This window comes from Urocampus carinirostris, chromosome 3, assembly GCF_059441175.1.
Source record: "Urocampus carinirostris isolate Australia breed hairy pipefish chromosome 3, RoL_Ucar_1.0, whole genome shotgun sequence".
Classification (NCBI taxonomy): domain Eukaryota; kingdom Metazoa; phylum Chordata; class Actinopteri; order Syngnathiformes; family Syngnathidae; genus Urocampus; species Urocampus carinirostris.
In genome coordinates, this window is record NC_142351.1 from 56,819,170 (window position 1) to 56,842,643 (window position 23,474).

The 23,474-nt window shown below is 40.6% G+C and overlaps 1 protein-coding gene across 1 annotated transcript in view; it reads right to left on the minus strand.

The window, feature by feature from the left end:
* LOC148370206 (nck-associated protein 5-like) overlaps positions 1 to 23,474 on the minus strand; it is a 131,337-nt gene that overhangs the window by 98,256 nt on the left and 9,607 nt on the right. The window contains exon 2 of the mRNA XM_088332604.1: positions 11,889 to 11,962. Within this exon, the coding sequence (XP_088188730.1) occupies positions 11,889 to 11,962 (74 nt within the window). The remainder of the gene's footprint in view (positions 1 to 11,888; positions 11,963 to 23,474) is intronic.

Here is a 23,474-nt window from a genome sequence, read left to right on the forward strand (position 1 = left end):
TTATTTGGGGAAGCGTACAGGGTTAGCGGGAGACGCGATGACCGTCGAACGTCAGCAGCAACGCCGTGAAGACAACTTCGGAACACGCAGCCAATCGTAGCGTGGGACGGAAGCAGGTCGAGTTTACCGGGACTGGAGAGAAGATCGTAGCGTGGGACGGAAGCAGGTCGAGTTTACCGGGACTGGAGAGAAGATCGTAGCGTGGGACGGAAGCAGGTCGGATCGGAGGCAGGCAGGCAGAATCAGGTAAACAAGAAGGCACAGGTAATCGGGAGAGTCATACGGGGTACAGAAGTATCCTCCGACGAAGAGGTCTCCGCGTAGCATGCTTAAAAAGGGAACATAAACCAATCAGGAAGAGCATTCCAGCGCGCCAGATGATTACCCCAGGTGGCTCCACTTGGGTAATCATGACAAATTGTAAAGATACCTGCTGTAAAACAGCAAGGAGGGTGTTAAGAACTGTTTGACATCTCGACGACTTGATTACGCTTTTGCACTCATAACTCCTTTTCGCAAAATACTCTCCGGATGTGCAAGATGTAAATCTAGTCGTTGTCTTTCTCTTTCTGAACTGCTGATTCTGCCATGTTTCCAATCGTAAATTTTTCATACCACAATGTCCAAACTTAGCACCAGTAATCATGGAAACTAACCAATGTGCAGGCACATGCAAAATCTCAAATGATTTATGAGATTTTGTAAACAACGGCTTAGGAAATTGACATTTCATGAGAGTAAACAATTTCCACTCAAGGTACACCAAAAAATTTTATTCAATTTTTGGAAATATTTACGTTGGAATATGACAGCTGACTTTTAATGCAATTGTACAGGTTGACAGGTATGCTAATGTTAGAATATTAAACATTTTGTTTTTATTACTTGTTCAGAATGGAGTGAAATTTTAAATCCCATTTTAAACATTTTCTGCTAAGTTGTTATGAATAACAATAAAAACAAATCTAAATCTAATAAATAACTCTGTCCGTGCCTGTTTCACATTTCTGCATGCAAAACGCACTAGTGGCACTGTTAGCTGTACTCTCAGTGGTGTCATTGAAAAATTCCTCAGTTTGGAAACACTTGGCTGCCCATGCAGCCTGTCTGGCTCCACTGATGTCACAAGTACATGTAGACACGCTAAGGCTAAGATAGCATTCCACAGGGAGCCTGTGTGTAAGACGAAAGGACGGAACAGCACTGAGAGTCGCCAGAGGGCCAAGCAGATCGATGCGGATATAAGTGGCTGGCTGTTGGAATGCCAGTGCATTAGAGCTTGACCTTGTTTAAGGAAGGGATGGCAACTGTGTGTCATTAAATGAAATTGGGATTCTGTTAGAAAAACCAAGTTGATGCCTTTTCTTGAATGCTTCATCTCAATTTGGTGAATGTAATGTATCAAAAGAAGGCTATAAGTGACAAACTCCACAAAAATGGTAATATCATATGATGCCGAACAGGTTTCAAATACTATTGTTTTGTCAGGGGAGGCAGTTGTGGCATAGCCTCACCTGTCATCATGGAAGTATAAAATTAAAGGTATATTAAATTAAAGGTCTCAAACTCAATGTCCTTGGGAGCTTCTGTAGCTAGTGTGGTTGATGTTGGGCTAAATCAAGTTTTCTATACATAAAGCTCTGATAAAAAAAGTTCTCAAATATGTTTTATGAAATTTTGTGTCCGTCTTACATTGCCTTATTCGAGTGCTACATATGGCTGTATTGTGTCATGCAACTGCAAACAAGAGCTAAAAATCCCAAGGGAGAATACAAACCACTACCACACTGTACCATTGTTCTATTTTATGCCCAGTATTTTGCAAGGTATTTGTTTTTTCAACAGCAAGATGTCCGACAATTATGTTAACTTCCTCTAAGGTGAAGCTCACGGTATGTAAAAAACCTTCAAATTTCTTGACCTACAGGTATTTTAAAAGATGGCCGTTTTTATAAGTGGTGGCCAACCCAGCGCTCAGGAGTATGTCCTGCATGTTTTGGAAGTTTCTCGTGTCCAACTAGGTAATGCAAACTATCTCATAAACACGCTGTGAGGGAGCTTGATACCAATCCCCGTGATTAGAATCACCTGCATTTAGGCATAGAAACGACACAAACATGCAGGGCATGCAGGTCTCGAGGCTCGGGATGGCCACTCCTGGTTTATATCATAGTTCATTATTTTTTTGCTTATTTTTTCAATATTGTTCTTTTTCTACCACTGTGAGGCGCTAATTAATACACTGTCCCTTTTGGTTCAAGGCAGGGCCTCAAACTATTATCGAGAGGACAGCAATTAGCTCCTGGGCCCTGAATGCGAGATTAAATAGTTGTATTTATTCAGTGTTCAAGTTCTTTCTCATTTGACGTCAACATTTTGGAATTGTCTTTTTCAAAATAGCTGAGTTTTCACATTTTCCATTCAAATACTAAGAGCGAGCGTCCACAGAGAATCACTTGGCTTACAATCGCCCCAAGGAGGGGTTTGCCTCGTGTCAAACCGAAGAAATACAAGGTGGACTTTTACAAGCAAGCCATCAATGCTTTTATTCAAAAGGAGCGGCACATGGACTTCGTTAGTAAATTAAGGTAAGATGATTACGTTTTAAAAGTAAATTATTTTTCTTATATAGTTTGTCTACTGTTATGAAAAGAATGCTGGTTTTTTTTTTGGGTTAAAAAACACATTAACTGTTGCCATTAATGATGAATAAGCTGTAAAGCAGGTTTATTTATTTGGAAAACTGTGCCTCACTAGACAGGAACCTCTCCACACGTCACTGGTTTCAAACCATTCTTTTGTGGTGCGTTATTATTGCTGTCAATGCTGTTTTCTTCTTTGCAGAAAACTATTTTCTATTTTTATATGAGACACACCACCATGATGCCGGACCAGTGGTAGAACATGACGTTCCTTTCTAAAATGAATGGGTGACAAGAAACTAGTTGTTTCCAAGCTTAAAATTTACAGTTCAGCATAATCTGAAGCTCCCCTCTAGAGAAAATGTACCGTATTTTTCGCACTATAAGGCGCACCTAAAAGTCTTAATTTTTTTCAAAAGCTGACCATGCGCCTTATAATATAGTGCGCCTTATATATGGCTCAATATTAAATCGCAAGGTCTCGCAACTTACGCAGCAGCCGCCGACTCGATTTTCCCCCGAATGTGGAGTAGTCCTCGGTGTATGCTGGGATTTATATACCGGCGTTTCATTGGCTAACCAATGTGTCAATCATCATTTGAATCGATCGCTATTGGCTAAAGTTATTCGGAGCCTCAGATAAGCTAGAGGGCCGAAACAAACCCTGCAAATGGCCGAAAAAGATGTGTCAATCATCGGTTGAATCGATCGCTATTGGCTGAAGTTATTCTGAGCCTCGGATTGGCTAGAGGGCCAAAACAAACCCTGCAATTGGCCGAAAAAGATGTGTCAATCATCCGTTAAATCGATCGCTATTGGCTGAAGTTATTCGGAGCATCGGATAGGCTAGAGGGTCAAAACAAACCCTGCAATTGGACGAAAAAGATGACTGAATAGCAAGCTTGCTAAACTACGCCATAAAGAAACATGTTTCATTAGTCTGTATTTGTAAACATTTTACTCTCCTGGATTTACTACACTCACGGTTGTAAGAAGGCCATGATTAAGTATCATTATTGAACGTGAGAACTTAGGTGAGCATTGGCTCCCTGTTAGCCTAAGATGCGATTTTAAGGTTCTCCTACTACTATACAAAATCATACATGGACTTTCCCCCTCATATCTTTCAGATCTGATCTCCCCCTATGTCCCGGCCCGAAGCCTTCGTTCCGAGAGCGCCGGTCTCCTGGTGATCCCAAGAGCCAAGAAGTGTTCCGCTGGTTCGAGAGCGTTCTCCATCCGGGCACCGGTGTTGTGGAATGCTCTTCCCCCTGAGATCCGATCTGCAACCTCGGTGGAAATGTTTAAATCTAGGCTTAAAACTCACTTCTACTCTATAGCATACGAGTAACCTAATCTTATATGTAATAACTTGTGCAGCCCTTAGAGACTAATTGTGATTAAGGGCTATACAAATAAAAATGACTTGACTTGACTTGACTATGCGGCTTTATATTTTCCCGGTATCTTGTTTTAGAACAATCTTGATGTTGCTGTGATGAGTTTCGGCTCGCTACAACGGGTCAGGTGTATCGACATTTCGTTCTGTGTACATTGTTACAAAGAATGACAATACAAAGGAAATTATTATTATTATTATTATTATTATTATTATTATTGTCATATGCACAGTAAAGTTGCGAGCGAAAAAGAAAATAGAAACTAAGGAATGGTTGGCATTTCTTGAATCCCAAGACTTTAACCTTCCGAATGATATTTGAAACGATGCATTTGAGTGACATCGTACGGACACCGCATCTGCACGTGTCTACGACACGTATTTGCTTCTTTGCAAGCTTTGGGAATGTTAAGGGGGTAATCAGTTTGACTGAATCATCTGACTGTTTTGTAGACGTTCCCATTGTAGCGCCTTATAATCCGGTGCGCCTTATCTATGGAAGATATAGGACCAAAAACTATTTTTTTGGGGGTGCGCCCTATAACCCGGTGCGCCCTATAGTGCGGAAAATACGGTTAATGACAAGTTTAGTTGTCCATTATAACAACTAATCTTTATTTCCGTCCAAAAATACATCAGGTTTACATATCCACTTTTGGAATAATCTCTCTAAACGAGCGTGTTTTTTCTCAATTGGTTTTTTTTTTTTTTTGGTAGGGGGGACATTTTAGCTGCATGCTTTTCACGGGAGATTACTAAAGACAGACCAAAAGAAGTGCCACACAGAAGAACTAATCAGCGGATGTGCCACATTTAAGGATATGAAGATACGATTATATGCTCTTACTAATATTATCAACAGCATATTTGTTAGAGACCCTTCTGGTGTTTGTTAACATACCATTATATGAAAAGGTTGGCACCCCTGAAAGTTTTTAAGATTTTCCTTTGTAAAACATTGTTTGTTTGGATTAGCTATTTTATTAAAATGTATCATATAGCAGAAAAACACAGTGATATATGATGCCGATTGGTTAGTGCATCCGCGCCAGAGTTCTGAGGCCATAGGTTCAAATCAAGCTACCAGCCTCCCCTTGCAGTGTTTGCATGTTCTCCCCATGCTTGCATTGGTTTACTACTGGCACTCCGGTTTTCTCCCACATTCCAAAAACTTGCATTTGTCAGGTTAAATGGCCGGTCAAAATTGAGCCTAAGTGTGGATGAGCGAGTAAGTTGCCTGTCTCTGTGTGCCCTGCAACTGACTGGCAACCAGTTCAGGGTGTCCCCTGCCCATTACCCAAAGTCAGTTTGCATCTGCTCCAGCACCCCCACTACCCTATTAAGGGGCCGGTCACACAGCCGTTTGCGGCTGAATCACGGCCAGAAATTTCTGCCTGTGAGGCGGACGCTATTGGACGCTTTGAGATCGCCATACAGACGAGATACAGCAGTGCTTAACACGCGGTCGGAAATTCGCACGCGGGTGGCAGCGCGAAAAAGTTTTGCGCCGCTCAATTCTTTAGAGCGCGGGTACACAGCCTTACACGGGCGTATCGAGGCTGAACCAGCTGTTGAGCGCTGTTGGACGCTTTGAGACCGCCATATAGACGAGATACAGCAGTGCTTTGCTCGCGGTCGGAAATTCACACCCAGTTGGCCGCGCGAAAAAGTTTTGCGCTGCTCAAAACTTTGAGCACGTGTTAACCGCGGGCGGCTCACGAGGTAATGACGCGGAAATGACGTGGAACGACGTGCTCTGGCCGCGGCCAGGGCGTGGTTAGACATGGGTAGGACGGGAAATTTCAGCGGGTCATCGTGGGTGGAGCATGGTAATAGCATGTTCTGCGCCTGTATCGCGGTTTTATTACGTGAAATTAGCGTGTTACGCGTGTGGCGGTCAAACGCCTTTCTCCGCGTATATACAGCGCGATTTGCCGAGCACACGTCAGTTGGGTAGGAGTCGGATTTGGGCACAACACCGGCTCGGGAGCCTTTATACCCGTGGTCCACACGAGAAAATGACGCGGAAATGACGCGATGAGAAAGCGGAACAGTCGCCGGCGTCTGTTTTGCGGGCATACCACCGATGAACAGCGGGTTGGCCAATTTTGCGCATTTTCCATAGCGGGCAACCACGGGCAAAAAAAAAACGCAAAATTTTAGCCGTGATTCAGCCGCAAACGGCTGTGTGACCGGCCCCTAAGGATAAGTGGTGCACATAATGGATGAATAGATGGATGGATTTTAAGGACACGAAACACACTTAATCAGTTCACATGTATTTACTCATACATTTGTTCACAGCAAAATGTGATTCAAATGAATGAGCGGGCCTAACTGGCAGAGCTTTTTACCGATTGGTCGATCAGTGAAGTAGTTGATTCATTCATTACTGATAAACCAATAGGTGAAAAGCTCAGGCTTCACTTCAAATGACCTTAATTGGCTGGATTCGCCACATTCACGTCAAAGGTTGCACCGCTAAATTTGTGAGCCGTCATCTCATTGGAGGATGGCATGATCAAATGATTTCCTTCAACCGCTCAATTCATCCAAATGAATTTATATGAAGCAGAACTTTGTCCTTTTTACATATTGGTTGATCAGTGAAGTAACTGATTTGTTCATCACTGATGAACCAACAGGTGAAAAGCTCATGCAACGGGGCTGCCTCCTTATTTGAATAACATTTTGTTGTAACAAAATACGCAACAAAATAATTGCCAAAATAAATCAATGACAAAAATAATTGATAAAATATATAGCTAAATTGCATTAGTTTCAAACATTTAGGTATTACATGATTTATTTATTTGTTTATTTATATTTCATATATTTGCATTTATTGTTTTTATACATTTATTTCTACATATGGCAGAATTGGTCTTCCATATGGCTTCCTAGTCGGACAATTTTTCAATCCATTTAGGATGGCTTTTAAACATCAAGCCAATCACATGTTATCGGATCTGAGCAGATACGTAACCGGCAACGTTGCAACTCTTTCATTTCCCCTAGCAAAACAAGCAAAGGGAATTACAGAATCCAGACACAGAATCTATTTGTTGACACAACACAAACCCAGCCAGATATGCCAGCATCAAGACGAATTAGAAGACGATCACGCCGACGCAACCTGTGAGCCTGCGCTTGAAATTGGATGCGGCGAGACGAGTGTGTAATGGGACAAAAACGTTCCTGCGCCTCTGTCATTTCTAATTAAGCACGGGTGGGTGGAGAGGGCTGGGCGCACTGTGATGCAAGGCAGACAAGACATCATAAGCACTCATTTCCTCTCTGAATACAGGAAATGTTACACGTATAATTGCAAAAGGAGAATTAACTCTCATTAAGTTCATCATGTTCAAAGGTCTGACAGAGCCATATGTGATTTTCTCGATCAGTAGAGCCGAACCCTCCAAGTCTCTATAGATGATTGTTTTGGATTTCACACATTTTCCCGCCTTCCTGTTTCCTCTGGGACAAAAGGATGTTTTTAAAAGTCCTCCAAGCTGTAGGTAAGCATCATGGAAACTACCTCCTATCAGCCCAAACCACGCGAAGACTACTTCATAATATAAAACACAGTGCCTCTATGGGTTGTCATCTCCACAGAGAGGATGTTTTGACAAGGAGAGCTCAGAAGCACAGGCACCGGTCCAAATATCGTCACGCTATCATGAGCATGAATGGGGGACATTGCACACTCACCCGGTACTGTACCGATAAAAGCAATTTCATCACGCTGAAGAGAAGAGCTTAAACATATCTCAAATCCGACAAAAGATAAATATGCGTGAAGGAATAACAACCGGTATAAAAAGCAGCTTAGCTTTGTGCCTAACCTTGACCGTGTCATAAGATGAAGTGTGGACGGGCATCAGCGCAACTCATTTGCTCAACCTTGACGGAGTAATGTAAAAAGCTTCATCAAACTACAAGATTAACCTCTCACAGTCTCAATGAAACTGATGCATGTGTTTTGGCAGAGAGAAGATAATTGTGTCGCAATCTTTCCACTATAGCTATTTTTAAAAACACAAGCTTATTGCTGCTAGTTCTGAAAACAAGGATTTACTGATTCAATCACCGCTTCAATCTTAAGGTTATTTGAGCGTTTTACACTTCAAAATGACCTCAATTGGCTGGATTAGCCTCATTCACGTCAAAGGTTGCACATCTACATTTGTGAGCTGTAATCTCATTGGAGCATGGCATGATCAAATTATTTCATTCAACCGCTCAAATCATCCAATTAAATTTGTATGAAGCAAAGCTTTGTCCTAAGCGAAACGACAGATCTTCAGAGAATGAAGCATACCCCCGTCCAAGTCAACAGAATAGGCCATGCTGCATACTCGGGCGAAAGATTAAACGCTTTTATCGTGGTCAGGCCGCCGCCGGCGCCAGCTCGATATGCATTTTCTTAACATCAGCAAGGTCCAACTAAGTTAAGCTGTTTCCCAGATCAGAGATCCTGCAAAGTCGCGGTAGGACATTTTTTTCAGATGCCGTCCCTGAATGGCTACAGTCAAAGTCAGTCTCAGATTGATATAAGGTTTTTTTTTTTTTGTATTTTTTATTCTTGAGATAAAGGTGACTCAAAACAAAAAATTCCTTCATTACCGACTATTTAATCTTAAAAATTGAATTAAATCACCCTGGTTTATAAAGAGTGGCATGCACAAGTCGACCTGAAGTGGAGCAGAAGCACTTGCTTTTCATCAAACGGACTTCTGGAAAAGGACATCTGGAAAGGTTCGCATATCACTTTAAATTAATGAAATTGTAAGTCAAAGTTATGTAGTTCAAATATAAAAAAGACAAAACAATCTGCACGGTTGGTATATAAATGATAATCACAGGCTAATATAAAAATGCTGTAAAACCAATACAAAATATTCAAGGTAGAGCAGGGGTGTCAAAGTCAAATCGCTAGAAGGGTCAAATGAAAAATTAAGCTCCGAGCCGCAGGCTGGCAAATATTGGAAAATTTCAAAAGGACGCATGAAGTCTAGTGAACCTAAATAAACCTACTTAAAACCCATTCTTTCTTTCTATCTACCTTGGTCACATCCCTCGAGACCGACAGCAAGTAAAACACATACACAAAAACAAATAAAAATACAAAAATAATAAATTAAAAGAAAAAAAAGGAAAAGGGTATCAAAAAACACACACACAAAAAAATTGACCATGGCCAACCCAAATGCCCAAACACCCAAACAAGTTAAGCACCTCGGCGCACAAGTTGGTCATACTTTCGTCCCTCCAGATGAAACGGTACACAAGAAAGCAGCTATGTCACACGGGTCAGGGTGACACAACACACTGAGGCAGGGCCCGACAGCTTTCACTGGTTTACCCCTGCCGCATCATACCGTGGCGTTGCCCATCCCTTAGAACATGTCTTAAAACCCCACTATCCCTTTAAAACCACTCTCCACTCAATCCTATCACCAACAAGAGCTCTAGCTTCCATTATATTTAGACCTCTTTCCTGCATTGCACTCATAACACCATTCATCCACTTAAAAGCTAACAGTTCCAAATTCAAAAAAAAAAAAAAAAAAAAAAAACATTCCAATATGATCAGATAAATAAGGCAAAAGTTTTTGGCTCTGTCAGCAATCTTGAATTTTCAACAGACACACAAGGTACATTTCCATTAAATAGAAATCCCAAATACATTTCATTCCTATTAGTAGCCTATATTTTATATTTTAGCAGACGTGGGCTACAATCAATTCAAAGAAAGACAATGCCACTTTTCTATCATTCACTGAACTACAATAGAACAAAGTACAAGTAGAACTAACATCCATTGAAATCAGATCCTCAACGATTCCTCCAAAGAAAACCACCTCAGGGGCCGGATGTAGCTTGCGGGCCTTCACTTTGACATGTACAAAGTCGAAGAAGTGAGATGAGATGAATTGTTGACGTATCAGAAATGTGTTTCTTGAAATCATTAACCTAGGAAAAATAGCCTTTCGGGTATTGTTATTATCTGTGATCTGTAATCATATTTCTAAGAAATATGTATTATATATATTTATATCATTTTAAAGATATTTTAGATTTTGTGATTAAAGGTCATAACTTGACTTTAGCTTTTTTTAATGACAAGAGACGTATTCGCGTCTTTTTTGGTTACTACAGTAATTGCTCTATGTATTCACTGCTGAAGCACCTAGAAAAGAGTCTGAAAATGGAAACACTGGCATCCAATGAAAGCTTTCTGTTTTTGATAATAAAGCAAAGCCAAATGAAGCAGATTTTTAACACCTTTTGAAGTTTTTTCAATGTCCACAAAAGCACTTTTTTTTGCCAATAGAGCAAAATGTTTACACATGACTGCTTTATTTTTTTTAATTAAAATGAAAAATCCAGAGTGTTGCCATCTGATTCTGACACTACCGTGGAGCTTTGTCTCATCTTGTCAGAAACGTCCTCACATTCAGTAGCAAAATGCATAGAAGAGTGTCCCCTTCCAGCTTTGCATCCATTTTGAATGCTGAGAATTTAACACATGCTTTTGACGCACAATGATTAAACAAATTGCCACCTTTGGTTTTTCATCGAATCATAGAAGATGTTTTGCTGAATCTCATGTGCTCACGGGGCTATAAATAATCGAGTAATCGGTATTGGTTAAAAAGAAGTGATAATTGTCTAATGTGTGTATTCCACCAGTGTGAAAGTACCCTATAATTTGGCACAATGAATGACATGAATGCAGTTGGTCACTGGGGTCACCAAGTAAAACACTGAGGAATGTAAGGACCTGATGGATTGATGGGCCCCGTTGAGGTCCAGAGGGAGATGTCTAACACCTCTCGAATTGCCGCCTAATAAGGGGAGTGGCTTGATTTTGTTGTGTCCAATGTTGTATAGCCTTAAAGAGTTTTGATATAGCCACTGTAACTTAAATGCTAAAGACAAGCTTCCTTGTTGCGCAGTGGTAAAGCATTACAATTTCTGATTAAGACGTTTACATTACACTATCATACAATTTAATAAGGCTAGTTTTTTTATCATTAGGTGTGTCAGGTTTCACTTATTGTCTAATTGAAATGTGAGCAGGTCTTTTGGCCACGTGTTATAACCATTGGTGGACTTGTCAAGGCAAGTCATTTTTCAAAAATATGGGATCAAGTTTCAGTGCAAATTAAGGCTGACCCAAAGTTCATACCTTCCCGAAACATATATTTGGACCCTGCAAAGACATTTTCGTCACACTAAGAGCCTACTGGGTCACTGACGAGGACTCTCTTGTTCTAAAAAAGGGATGACAACAAGTTGGACAGAAGGGTCATTCCTTTACACATCTCTTTTATTTAATAGCGCCTTGCCTAGTAAAGGGGCTGGCTAGTGGTCATCCAACACTAGCACCCCGCTCCATTCACCCATGATCCTAAGACCACCAACCCCCAACCCCATCCCTGTCCACTCAGGGGGAAAATTACTTGGAGTCGGGGGAATATAGCTCCATTGAGATGGAGAGAAGGTTCTTTCATAACGTGGTGAAGTTTAAAAAATGTCTCATGACTTTGGAGGGATGGTCTCCAAGTACAGAGGTGACAAGGTCATTAGGCTGGCATCCCAGTCAGACCGACAACCCTATTGTGCGGGTAAATCCTTACCATGAGAAATGTCCTCAGTCAAACCCACACTTGGCCCAGACTTTCGCTCCCCCTCCCCTTTGTTACCAAACACAAAAAGCATCTTTTTGGGCTCAAAAGCAAACAACATTGTCCTGCCCTTTTCCTGAAAATGGATTGCAAGCAGCTGCTCATATCCCATGACCTGACAACATCTGCCCTCAAATTTCAAGAGGGTCTTACCTCAGAATGTTGTGCCGCTCTTCCTCCAGCTGTTTGAGCAGCTCATCAATGCATTGGTTGGAGTCCATGTATTCCTGTTTTGAGACAAGAACAGTGCAAAATAGAAGTTGAAGACCGTCTATGTTTTGTTAGTTTGGATGTTTTTTTTGTCTGTAAAGGGTTATCCTGTCTATTCGTCAGGGTCATACAAGCTGGATTTCTGATCACTAACAAGAGCAGATTTAGCACTGACCATGCACTGTGTCTGTGTCATTATAGAGATCTACAACCAATCCACTCCAAAATAACTGTCGGGGCATAAACATCGTTCTCCCATTAGCAACACAATCCTCTAATGATTTCTACAGCTACACAAAGGGCCTCCTTTCTTTCGAAAGGCCTGTGTCAGAGAAAATATTTACAGGCTACATCAAACAAAGTACGGTTGCCTGAGTCAATGTTGTCATCAGGCGGCTCGCTCCTAATGACAGAGTGGCAGTACACTCCTCAGGAGACATGTAGGAATCCCAGGAATGCCGTGTGCTTGTTGTCATGTGAATAGTATTTAAAGCTAAGATTTAAAATCCCCATGCACATATGCGATGCAATGTGTTGTATCCTCAGCTGGCTGAGGCACTCAATGAAAACATACTGCAATGGTTTGGATTAATTATTTATCAACACATTTGCTCTGTTTATCTTGCACTGTAACATATGCAGAGTGTGTTGAGAGAAGGACCTTTTTTCCATTTCATTTTTTGATGGATTTTATGTCTTGATTTTATTCAACATCTATGAAAAATAACAGTGTATATTATTTGTCCACCAAATGCCACTGTATTGTGAAGTGCAACCAAAAACGAGTGCTAAAAAGCCCAAGAACGAATACGGACTACGGAGACTTAAAGTGACCAAACTGCACCATTTTTCTTCTATATCCTTTGCCCAGCCTTTTGCGAGATTTTTAGTGTTTGAGTACCCGAAAGAGCAAGATGGCAAACAATTACGTCAGCTTCCTCGGAGGTAGGCTTATGTTCTGTAAAACAAATGCAGATTTCTTGACCTACAATTATTGTTACGATAACTATTCTTCACAGGATTATTATTTTTATCATTATAACTTAAGTCGGTTTTCCAAGCACTGTGTTGTGATTATCTTTTTTGGGGCCTTTTCACCCTGATAGTTTTTTTATTCTCTTTTCAATGCAAAATGTATTTATTCCATGTTTTTCCCTGGAGTGCCATGTCAACTCTAGTTGCATACAATGTTTTACAACATTGATATCAATGACATTAAAGAAAATTCTAATTGTAATAAGAGTATTAAAAATCATTAGTTAAAAGATCATTATTATTAAATCATTATTAAAAATGTACATTTGTTTCATAATTTGTGTATTTTTTGTATTTTCGTATATTTGTTTTTAATGAATGTTTATTTTACCAGTGGGAGGAGCTAAGTAATAGACGGTGTCACTTTAAATAAAATATTATGTGTAAGCTAATCCATTTATGTTCACAAACAGTGTCATTGGTGTACTAGACGTCAAAAATCCAAATGAATAATTATGTCAGTGAATGACTTAAGTACATTGTCTGTATGTATGTATGGTTTTGTTTTAAACCATGTTGACCAAGATCTCCAATTATTTGTTAAACTTTTTCTCTGTCTTTCATTCGGGAATAAAACGTTTTATTGGGGTCAGTAGTTCACATTATTTGCAGGCTTTTGACCTATGCTCTCCATCTCTCGAGCCTCGCCCGCCCACGACTACTGAGATAATTCTGTCCCAAAATGATGGTATGAACTCTTGGATTGTTACACCAAACCCTAAATTGTAGCTTCAGCAAAGAAGAAAGACTTATTCAGTCAATGGAACAACCAATAAAATGCTAAAATCTGGTTTTGTGGGTTTGGTGACCAGCAGGGAAAATCTCAAGTATCCACTGTAAAAGTATGAAAGTCAATAACGTTTTAAAGAGAATATGTTTTCCAAATGATTTGAAAATAAAAACAATATTTATTTATTATATTTATTTACTTTAAAAAAAATGAAGTTTGGGTGCACACTATACTCGATGTTTTCCTGTAAACAACTGTATTTGTGCATTGATTGATCAGTACAAAAATATTACTGACCACTATGTCACCAGATATGATTTGTTCTGATTTGTTCTCAATGACACGCTATTGTTATTCATGGTACCAGAGACAAGAGAACGGAGAAAACTACATGTCGTCCTGAATAACATCAAAAAAGCACGTTGAAGGAAACGATTTTTGTATCTGATTATGAATCGGACTTTGAAGGACAATAGATAATTAAATTGTAAATTTGTTGTTGGTATCATGCTCATAAATTACATTGTCAATCGATTATTTTAATGGTCTGCACTTTTCAAGTCAAAGTGCTTTACAATGCGGTTCACTCACACCCGCTCACACACCGAAAGGTGCTTTAGCCATGCTAGGTCCCTACCTGCATATCGGGGGGAAAAGGTAAAAAAAACATTTCTACCAATTTTTGGGTATCATACAAGAATAATTACAGTAAATTATAACAAATATTACTAAACCCACCACTACTAAATAATACTCCATATACAATTTAAAACACAAAATACTTCATGCGCTTTTTGTTGCGAGTCACACTGCTGCAATTGTAGGTAGGAAAGTTGACAAAGTGGCTTCATTCATGGGCAAACATACATGGAACAAAATGCTTCCAGTTCCCAGGACATTCTTTTCCTGCCTATCCGGCCCAAATGCCATAGTGTCAGCCAAGGCGGATTACCTGGGAGACAAATACAACCCTGTTTATCCTCTTCAATGTGTTTGGGCCATCTGATCTCCCACCTTGTGATCTGCCCAGCCCAAACATCAACACCTCCCCACGATCAAGATTCGTCTGCAGATTATCTTTCCAAACATGAGCTATCAGCAGTCCTCAAAATACCACCCCCCCCCCTTGCGCCATGGTCTTTATTGGCCTCTTTGAGGCACACAGAGCGTCCTATTCATGCCTGCGGGGAACAGTGGCGAAACTGTTCACGGGGTAAACCGTACACGGGAAATTTGTAAAAAGGAGACTGGGAGTGGAAGGGTGAAAAATGTGCGGTGTTCGTGTTGGATGGGCAGTGCTGCACTTGCAAGATGGTTAATAAAACGGTGTACAGAGCAAACTAACGTGTAACAGATACAGGAACATGTTGCTAATTGTGTTTGAAGAGGGATGACTTTTCTTCCTCCACGACCTAGTTTAACATCTGGTTTGTGACAGGTAAAACAAGTGCTGGAGTTGAACAGTTTTGCTGATATTTTTATTAAACAGAAATAGAATATTCCAAGCAATGAGAGGTACAGAACAAGGCTGTATGGTTTCACAAACGGGCAATCAAAATGACGAACAATCACTTTTATAGGAGGAGGGCGGCCTATGACAAAAATGAAACTTTCTACTCCACACCAGTTATCCTTCTAGTCCTGATAAACTCAAGGCCTTCTCCTAACTGCAAACTAAAAACACAACTTGAAACAATCCAAAGATTGAATAACAACTGAACAAATTGTTATATGAAGAAGCCATGTGATTATACCATACCTGTCAGCATGTACGGTTTTGCCGTACAAAGTAGGTTTTTTAATGCATTTTAAGACGAGTACGACGTACAAAGAAATCTGTACGGAAAAACGCAATTTTGTCCATCGCATGCGTCTGCCGCGTGGGGATTTCCCATCATGCATCATTCAGAAAAAAAAAATATGGTTTACGATTATTTTGTATTTTGTGCGGGAAAATACGACAGTTTGTACGGGCATGGAGCCCTGGAGGTTGACAGGTATGTTATACCAAGAAGTAAATAATTACATTCAAATAGAATAATTGCTCTAAAGTGTGTTAATGACGACTAGATAAGTAGACATAAAAAAATTGATTTAATAAAAATTTACGACAAATAACTTATGCAATCATGACTAATAATGCAGTGACACACACAGTATCAATTTTACATTAAGTAAAAAGATACACTTATAATAAAGTCCTTTAAGCCACCTAGCTTTTCTTTTGCTGTTGCCGCTCTAGAACAATTCAATCTTTTTTCTAAGTAAAACATGAAAGGTCAGAAATGTATTTATGTGTACATCTTTTGGGATAATTTTGATGAAATCAACATCGTGATTTAGATTAAAACAAATCAGGATATGCTATATTTGCCATATCACCCACCCCTAATTGACATGCATGCAATAAACAGTTTTTAGCCAGAAACCAAAACACCCAAAGATGCTCATATTTAGAATACTGCATAGTAAAATTATTGTTAATATGAACTCAACGCCTCTATCAAAGAACTTCAATTTCTTACTTATTGGTGCTATTTCTATTTCATTCCCATTTTCCATTTTAATTAGATGGAATATCGTCTTTTAAGTAGGTAAGTGGATTTCTCTGCCCTTTACCCTAATGGCAAAAATGCCACAGTACCCTTTACATACACTGTGTAAGTTTTTGGTGGGCAACTTACAAAAAGAAGAAAAATTACATGTGGAAACAGTTAAGAAACTTACTTTTAGACCTTACAATACATTAACTAGTGTGGTGACAGGAATAAAATTGTCTTTCATTTAATGTATTTAATTCACAAGGTTAAAGGTGGAATTTACATGTACATGCCGGAGGATGTTTTAAGTGTGTTTTCCTTTCCAACGGCGTATCTCAACGATTGCAATAATCTTTCCATTGAAAAAAATGCTCCAGAAATCCGAATTCTAACCTTAACCCAGGAAATACCAGACTGTAAACTATTATCCAGTCTATGATTTAAGTAAAAGCTGACCCCCGAGGGGAGAACTAAATATATGGTCTATATTTCAGTTTTTATTTTAAAAATATGTCGAACTTCACTGTGGACGAGGACAGGCGAGGTGCAATAATGGCCACGGGTTTTATGGTCACCCAGGGACTCATTTTCTGCCAGGTGTAGTCTGGGCGATGAAAAAATGTAAAGGAAACAGGGAGTCGGGTGGGGCCAGGAGTTCAGGAGTGCTGCTGCTATAAAGATAATACTGGTCAGAGAGCAAATACAAGAGACTGCTGAATAGTGCACGCCCCCAAACGAGACGCCATCTCAACATTCCAATCGTGACTTCGAAATGAGATGAAGGGGGAAAGTGAGAGCGGAGGAGGGCAGGGCCAGCTGAGTGATGCTAAACAGATGTTGTTGTTCTTTTCAGTTTTCAAGTGTGAAAGAAAGCTTCTGTCCTGTCTTTGACAGGAATTGAGACACACCTCACTGGTCAATTTGTGGGGCGACTTGCCAAACGACAGGATTGCTCATTTAGTTTTGATGCAAGGGATCCTATAAATGACTCCTGGACTTTTCCGGTTTGCGCCAAATGGTCTTTAAGGTGACAAGCAGCTGGAGCGACAATCAGAACTCCAAGCATATCGTCTTGCTGGGAAATTCCCCATTTAGCACAATCATAGCGTAGTTTTTTTATGCCTTTATTTAATGCCTATGCCCAATTAAGGGACCAAGCTTGTCCACACAGGTATCATGCAGATGTCGAGGCTGCTTAAAAATATTATCATCTTTTTCTTCTACTCAGCTCATTGCATTACTATCAAAGTCTGCCGCAACCTGGAAACCTTGAGTACACAATGCCCTAACTGTCCCCACCTGTGCTGCTCAAGCTTGTTCTTTTCTGTTCTGACTGGGAAAGCTGTAGATGCTACAGTTGTGAGATTGCTTTGAGAGCCAGAAAACAATAGTAAGAAATGAGAAAGTGATGGGTTGCAGTGACATCTGACCCCAGCCGCAGACTCCTGTAGAACAATTAATCCCGGGGTCATAAATAATTTCTCACTTTTTCGCCACAGACGCAGGGAGAGGCTGCGTTTCCCCGGGTAAAGATTGAACTTGAATGGAGATACCCAGCAAACTGCCGTACACACATGGAGGTTATAAATCCATTCCTCCACTGACCTCCAGGTCTAACTGTAAATAACAATACCTTCTGTGAGCTTTCCCCATTAAATAATACATGCATTGGTCAACGTCCTTTGACGCACATTTAGCAATGTTATTTTCTCAGATTGGGCTGTTGAAGCCGCATTCCGAACTCAAGATGCGAACCATATACATTTCATCCAGTATTTGTACAAATCTTGAACTTATTCAAAAGCATGAACTACTTACATTGAAGTCTTGGAATTCCAATGTGAATCCAGAGCCAGACATGTGCCATATTTACACAATTAATGGCCCTAAATCCTTGTTATCGTCTCATGTGCAGTCTTATTTTTAGCCGCTACAGCAGTTTTAATGTTTCCAGATGCGCACTGCATGGTGATGAATTTGACAACTGGGCTGTTTCTCATTAAGCCTCTCAAACAGGGTGACATCAGTAAGCTTTTTTTGGACATTGAGGGGAATCACGTTTTTTTTTTTTGTTGAAGGTCATCTTTATCAATGAGCCTTCTTTGCTTACTTCAATATACTTTTTAACTAAGTGTGTTCCATACTTTTGTTATCATTACCCAATTACCCCTAAGGGTCATTGGGCAACACCCATCTATCTATTCACTTTCCATCCCACCATCCATTGATTATCTTATTATAATTTTAAAACCATTTGGGGGGCAGCAACCTCAGCAGCTCATCCAATCTGATCTAATAAATTCCCAGAAAAGGTTGGAGACATACAGGTATACTCCAGTGTGTCCTGGGTTGTCACCAGGGCCTCTGGTTAACAAGACACGCACGGAACACCTCTGAGGGTTGGTCTCCAGGCGGCATCCTTACCAGATGTCCGAACCACTACAATCGGCTCCTCCCAAGCAGAAGAGTAGCGGCTCTACACATAGCCCCTGCTGGATCACCAAGCTTTTTAACCTATCTGTAAGGGAGATCCCGGACATCCTGCAGAGGAAAGATTTCAGACGCTTGTACTGGTGATCTAGTTCTTTCGGTTGGAACCTACACTTTGTAACCATACCATGACGGTTGCTTCACCGATTTGCCGGTCAATCTCCATTTGCATCCTGCCCTCACTTATGAACACGAACCAGATATTCATAAACTTCCCTAATTGGGGCAGGATCTCCTCCCTGACCCAAGGAGCCATGCTACCCGTTTATATTTGTTGACTTTCATCCCGACCGCTTCACACTGAGCTGTGAACTACTCGAGTGAGAGGTGAAACTCATGATTTGAAGAAGCCAACACTACTATTTAATGTACTTAAAGTAGACATGCAATGCTGAGGCCAACAAACTGGACACCTTCTACATCTCGTTTACGCCTAGAAATTCTGTCCATAAAAGTTATGAACAGAATCTGTGACAAAGGTCAAATCTGATTCACTGCCATCAATGCAGACCAAACTCTGGCAACGGTCATTCAGAGCCATATACCTGTAATCGGGTCATTCAGACGCTGTTGTCGGAAATTATATTACCGCAAAGAACTAAACTGTTTGCTCCTGCAATGAAAACGCTGTTCCATCATTACTAGATGTTTACTCAGCTAACCTTTTCATCACTGAACCCAACTCACCCCGAGCCCCTTCTAGCAACTGATTATACCATTCTCTGAAGCCTCTGGAAGCTATTTCTCAAGCGGCGCTGCCCGACGGGCAGATTGAAGTGGGTAGTGGCTTCTTTCTAAGGCTTTACAATAGCTCACCCATCAGATGCCCTCTCTCTCTGAAAGCATTACTTTCAGCATGAACTGTTTGCCATGGCATTGTGCACCACACACTGGGCCTTTCTGCATTGTTCACTTGTAGGTCACAAGTTGCACCAACCACATGGGGTGTATTATCTATGGAGTCGGCCAACATGCGTGCTATTCATTCATGCCGAGCGGTGAAACATATAGTGTATGGAGGTGTATTTTACACTAAAGTCAAGCCAAATCATCTGTGGAGGGAAGTATGTCAGAAGTTCATTGATGAATTACGATCTTCCTCAAAAGTGCACCGACTTATGGTTATGCAAAGACAAAAATAAAGAAATCATCAACACTGAGATTATTTAAAGCAAATAAATTGACAGCAACTCCAGCTGTAGTACCAGATGGATGTTGGGTCACAGCTTGATAGCCTTTGGGTCCTCACAATTGTCCCTCAGTGACCGCTGCGACCGTGTACAAAGACAACCATTGACCACCGACTCCACACAATCAGCCCCTGGGCATCGCTCCATCCTACGCAGAACACCCTCTTATTCAAAATGTTCACCTGGGGCCCAAGCCTCATAAAATCCTAATCAACGTTTTTTACGTCTGGCCACAGAAAGCAAGCGGCCAGGAAATCATTGAGCGTCACAAGCGCATCACCATAAACATGAGTTACAGAGCTATGAGCGACGCACAGCTCATCCCAAACTCACTACATAAAGACCCATGTGGTCAATTGTTTCTTGATGCCGTTGATATTGATCTTTGTTCTTCTATATTTGGTATGAAATGCTATTGATTCATCTAGAAAAAAAGCTGCTGGACTCGATGAAAGCTATCGTACAAACAAGCAGGGTTAGAACAATAGGACCTGTACCTGAAAAAAATAATAGTGTTTGCCGAGCTTGCTCTACATTAACTCATTTATTACAAATGACAGATGTAGGGTTCAAAGATCCATTTTTAAGGAGTCAAATATGACTAAGTCAAGACTACTGTAGGGTCATAAATTTGACAACGAGCTAAACTATCTAAGAAGGACCTTGAACACAGTGGTTGCTTGAATTCCTTCCCTGAATGGTGAAAACTGCAAAGTACATTACAACAATAAAATTCATAAACCTAACCTCTTCAAAACTATTACAAGATATAGTTGTTTATAAAACATATAACCACTTTTAGAAACTTACACTATTGCCTTGTTAATCCTTCAACATGGATGGAGACAGATTAGAACATCCACTTGTCCTGTCAGCCTGTGTGTAACTACTGATGACAACTGTATCAAAGAGCCGGAAGTGACTCAGAAAAGTATTATTTCCCAATATTTTTCAACTAAAGCACAGTAACTTATTCGTTCAACAAAAATAGTTGTCGTAAGGAGAACACAACTACAACTATTAAACGAAATTATTTTATTCAGTTGAGGCTGATTTATTTTCAACATTTCAAAATCATAGTAGGGTAATACTTGGTAGTGTAAGTTGAAAACATTATTAATTGAATGAAATGGTCTTTATTGTCAATGTTGTAGGTAAGCCCCTTTTTCAGGATGCCATTTGTTTTTTAAGAACTTAAAGAACATAACCAGCGTTAGCCACAAGCAATCCTATTCCTCAGTATATGCAAGGGGAACTAATGTTTGTTGTTACACAGAGACAGTGTGTATTTTCTGACCACTAAATGTCACTGCATTGTGTAGCGCAACCGAAAACAAGTGTTAAAACCAAAACAGCATTCTTTCCACTTGTATGTCCAGCCTTTCACAAGGTTTTTTGGGGGGGGCACTCGTCGCAACAAGATAGCAGCTCCCTTCAGCATTTATTGGCAATTTGCAACAATTTGTAATTTTCTGCAATATTCAGATGACTCGTTTTTTTTGTTTTGTTTTATTACTTTGCGTAATAACAACATACATATTGCTTTAAAGCACTCCGCATTTGAGTTATTTTGCAAAAATTATCATTACTTACCTGCAGCAAAATTAAAAAATGTCACACAGGGAGAAAAAAGAGCTTTCCTTGCAACACCTTGCCACATGACAAACGTGGCGCAGTTTGAGTAAAGACAGACGTCTAAATTGACCATTCCCAGTCCTGCTGCTTAGCATAAAAGCCCTTTAACGAGAAGCTAAGGGAGTGGCGCCGGCTATGAAAATAAATAACCACTTTAAAACAGGCCAGACAAGATTTTAACAATTATCCCGATGTAAAACACGAGCCAAATCTGCACAGTCTCGATTGAAAAAAATGCGGGCAGGTGATTTCTAGAGCGCACGACACCGCCCAACGTTACAATATGAGGTGACACACTCAAGTGTATTGTGCAAATGGCCCTTTGAAGCTGTCACCAATGAAAAAGTACACAAGCCCCAGGGACGCTCGGTCAGGGCCACTGCAGGGACAGCTGGAGGGGACAAACACACAAAAACACACTCACTTATGTCGTGGGCAAACAATGCCAGGGATGCTCACATCAAAATTGAATGTTAAATATATTTTTGCTGCACTACTACGGTGTTTCTCCACCTTTTTCGAGTCAAGGCACAATCTAGAGGTACGCCGTCGAAAAAGTTTAAAGATTCATTTTTGGCACCGGTTTCATGTTATTTTTTCCTTTTGAGCTTATGTACAAGTTTCTTTTTTTTCTCATGCTGAGGTTTTTAGTTTTTCCTTGCCCTCATGTAGGCTTTAGATCAGGGGATGGTGTAATACTCGTCTGCAGTCTGTGCAGCCTTTTGAGACTTCTTGTGATGAAGGGCTATGCAAATAAACCTGAAAAACTCACTTCTACTCCATAGCATATGAATAACCTACTCTTCTCGTCGGCTGAAAACTAGTCTGTGTAATACAGTGTAATAATCTGTGAAGCCCTTTGAGACCTTTCATGATTTAGGGCTATACAAATAAAAATGACTTGACTTGACTTGATTTGACCATGGTGCTCGCTGGACGAGGGAAGCAAGCTGCTCACGAGATCGGCGCACGAATGCAGAAATGGATCTCCCGGAGCGGGAGATCGTATCGTGGTCAAACAGGCAAAACGTGTCGATAGCCGGAGCGGGGAATCAGAGTGTGGTCATTGGTCAAAAACGGCTCATTAGCCGGAGCGGGAGATCAGAGCGTGGTCGGTGGTCAAAAACGTGTCATTAGCTGGAGCGGGAGATCAGAGCGTGGTCAAAAGGACAAAACGGGTTGATGCCGGAGACAAACGGGGAATCAGGAACAGACGAGTGGTACACGGATGAAAACGAGACTGATGGGAGTCAGAGTCAAAGTGCTTGCCTTGCATATGCAGAGGTTTGCTGACAGACTGACAGGGAGAGACTGGCGTACTGGGTATAAATAGGAGGGGAAATAATCAGGCCACAAGCAACAACTGGTGCCAAACAAGCGGGCACAGGTGAAGGCAATTAGTAATCATTGCAGCAAGATGTGATACTTTTAGTTTTATATTTTAATTTATTGTACATAACATGAGCCTCATCCAGAGGGAGCTATCATCATTGTACCAAAGTGAGTAGATCATTAGTATAAACAAAGAAACAAAAAGCCTCAATCTGTTTCCACCCACTGATATGGATGGATGTTACAATTACGCAGTTGATAAAATGCCAGTCTACTTGTGACTTAAAGAGCCAAGAAGAAATCTGCTGGCTCGAGAGCGTTCTCAATCCCGGGTTCTGTGGAATGCTCTGCTTCCTGAGATAAGATCTGCAACCTCGGTGGAAGTTTTTAAATCTAGACTCGAGACACACTACAATTGTGAAGCTGATGATAGATGCCAACCTCATACTTTTCTTTTCATTTCTTTTGTGGCTGCCTGGTTGGCTGCGAAATGAGAGGAAAAGACGAATCGGAATGAGACAGCATACCAATCTCTGGACTCGAAGCATGTCATCATCCGCATCGACCAGCTGGCTGA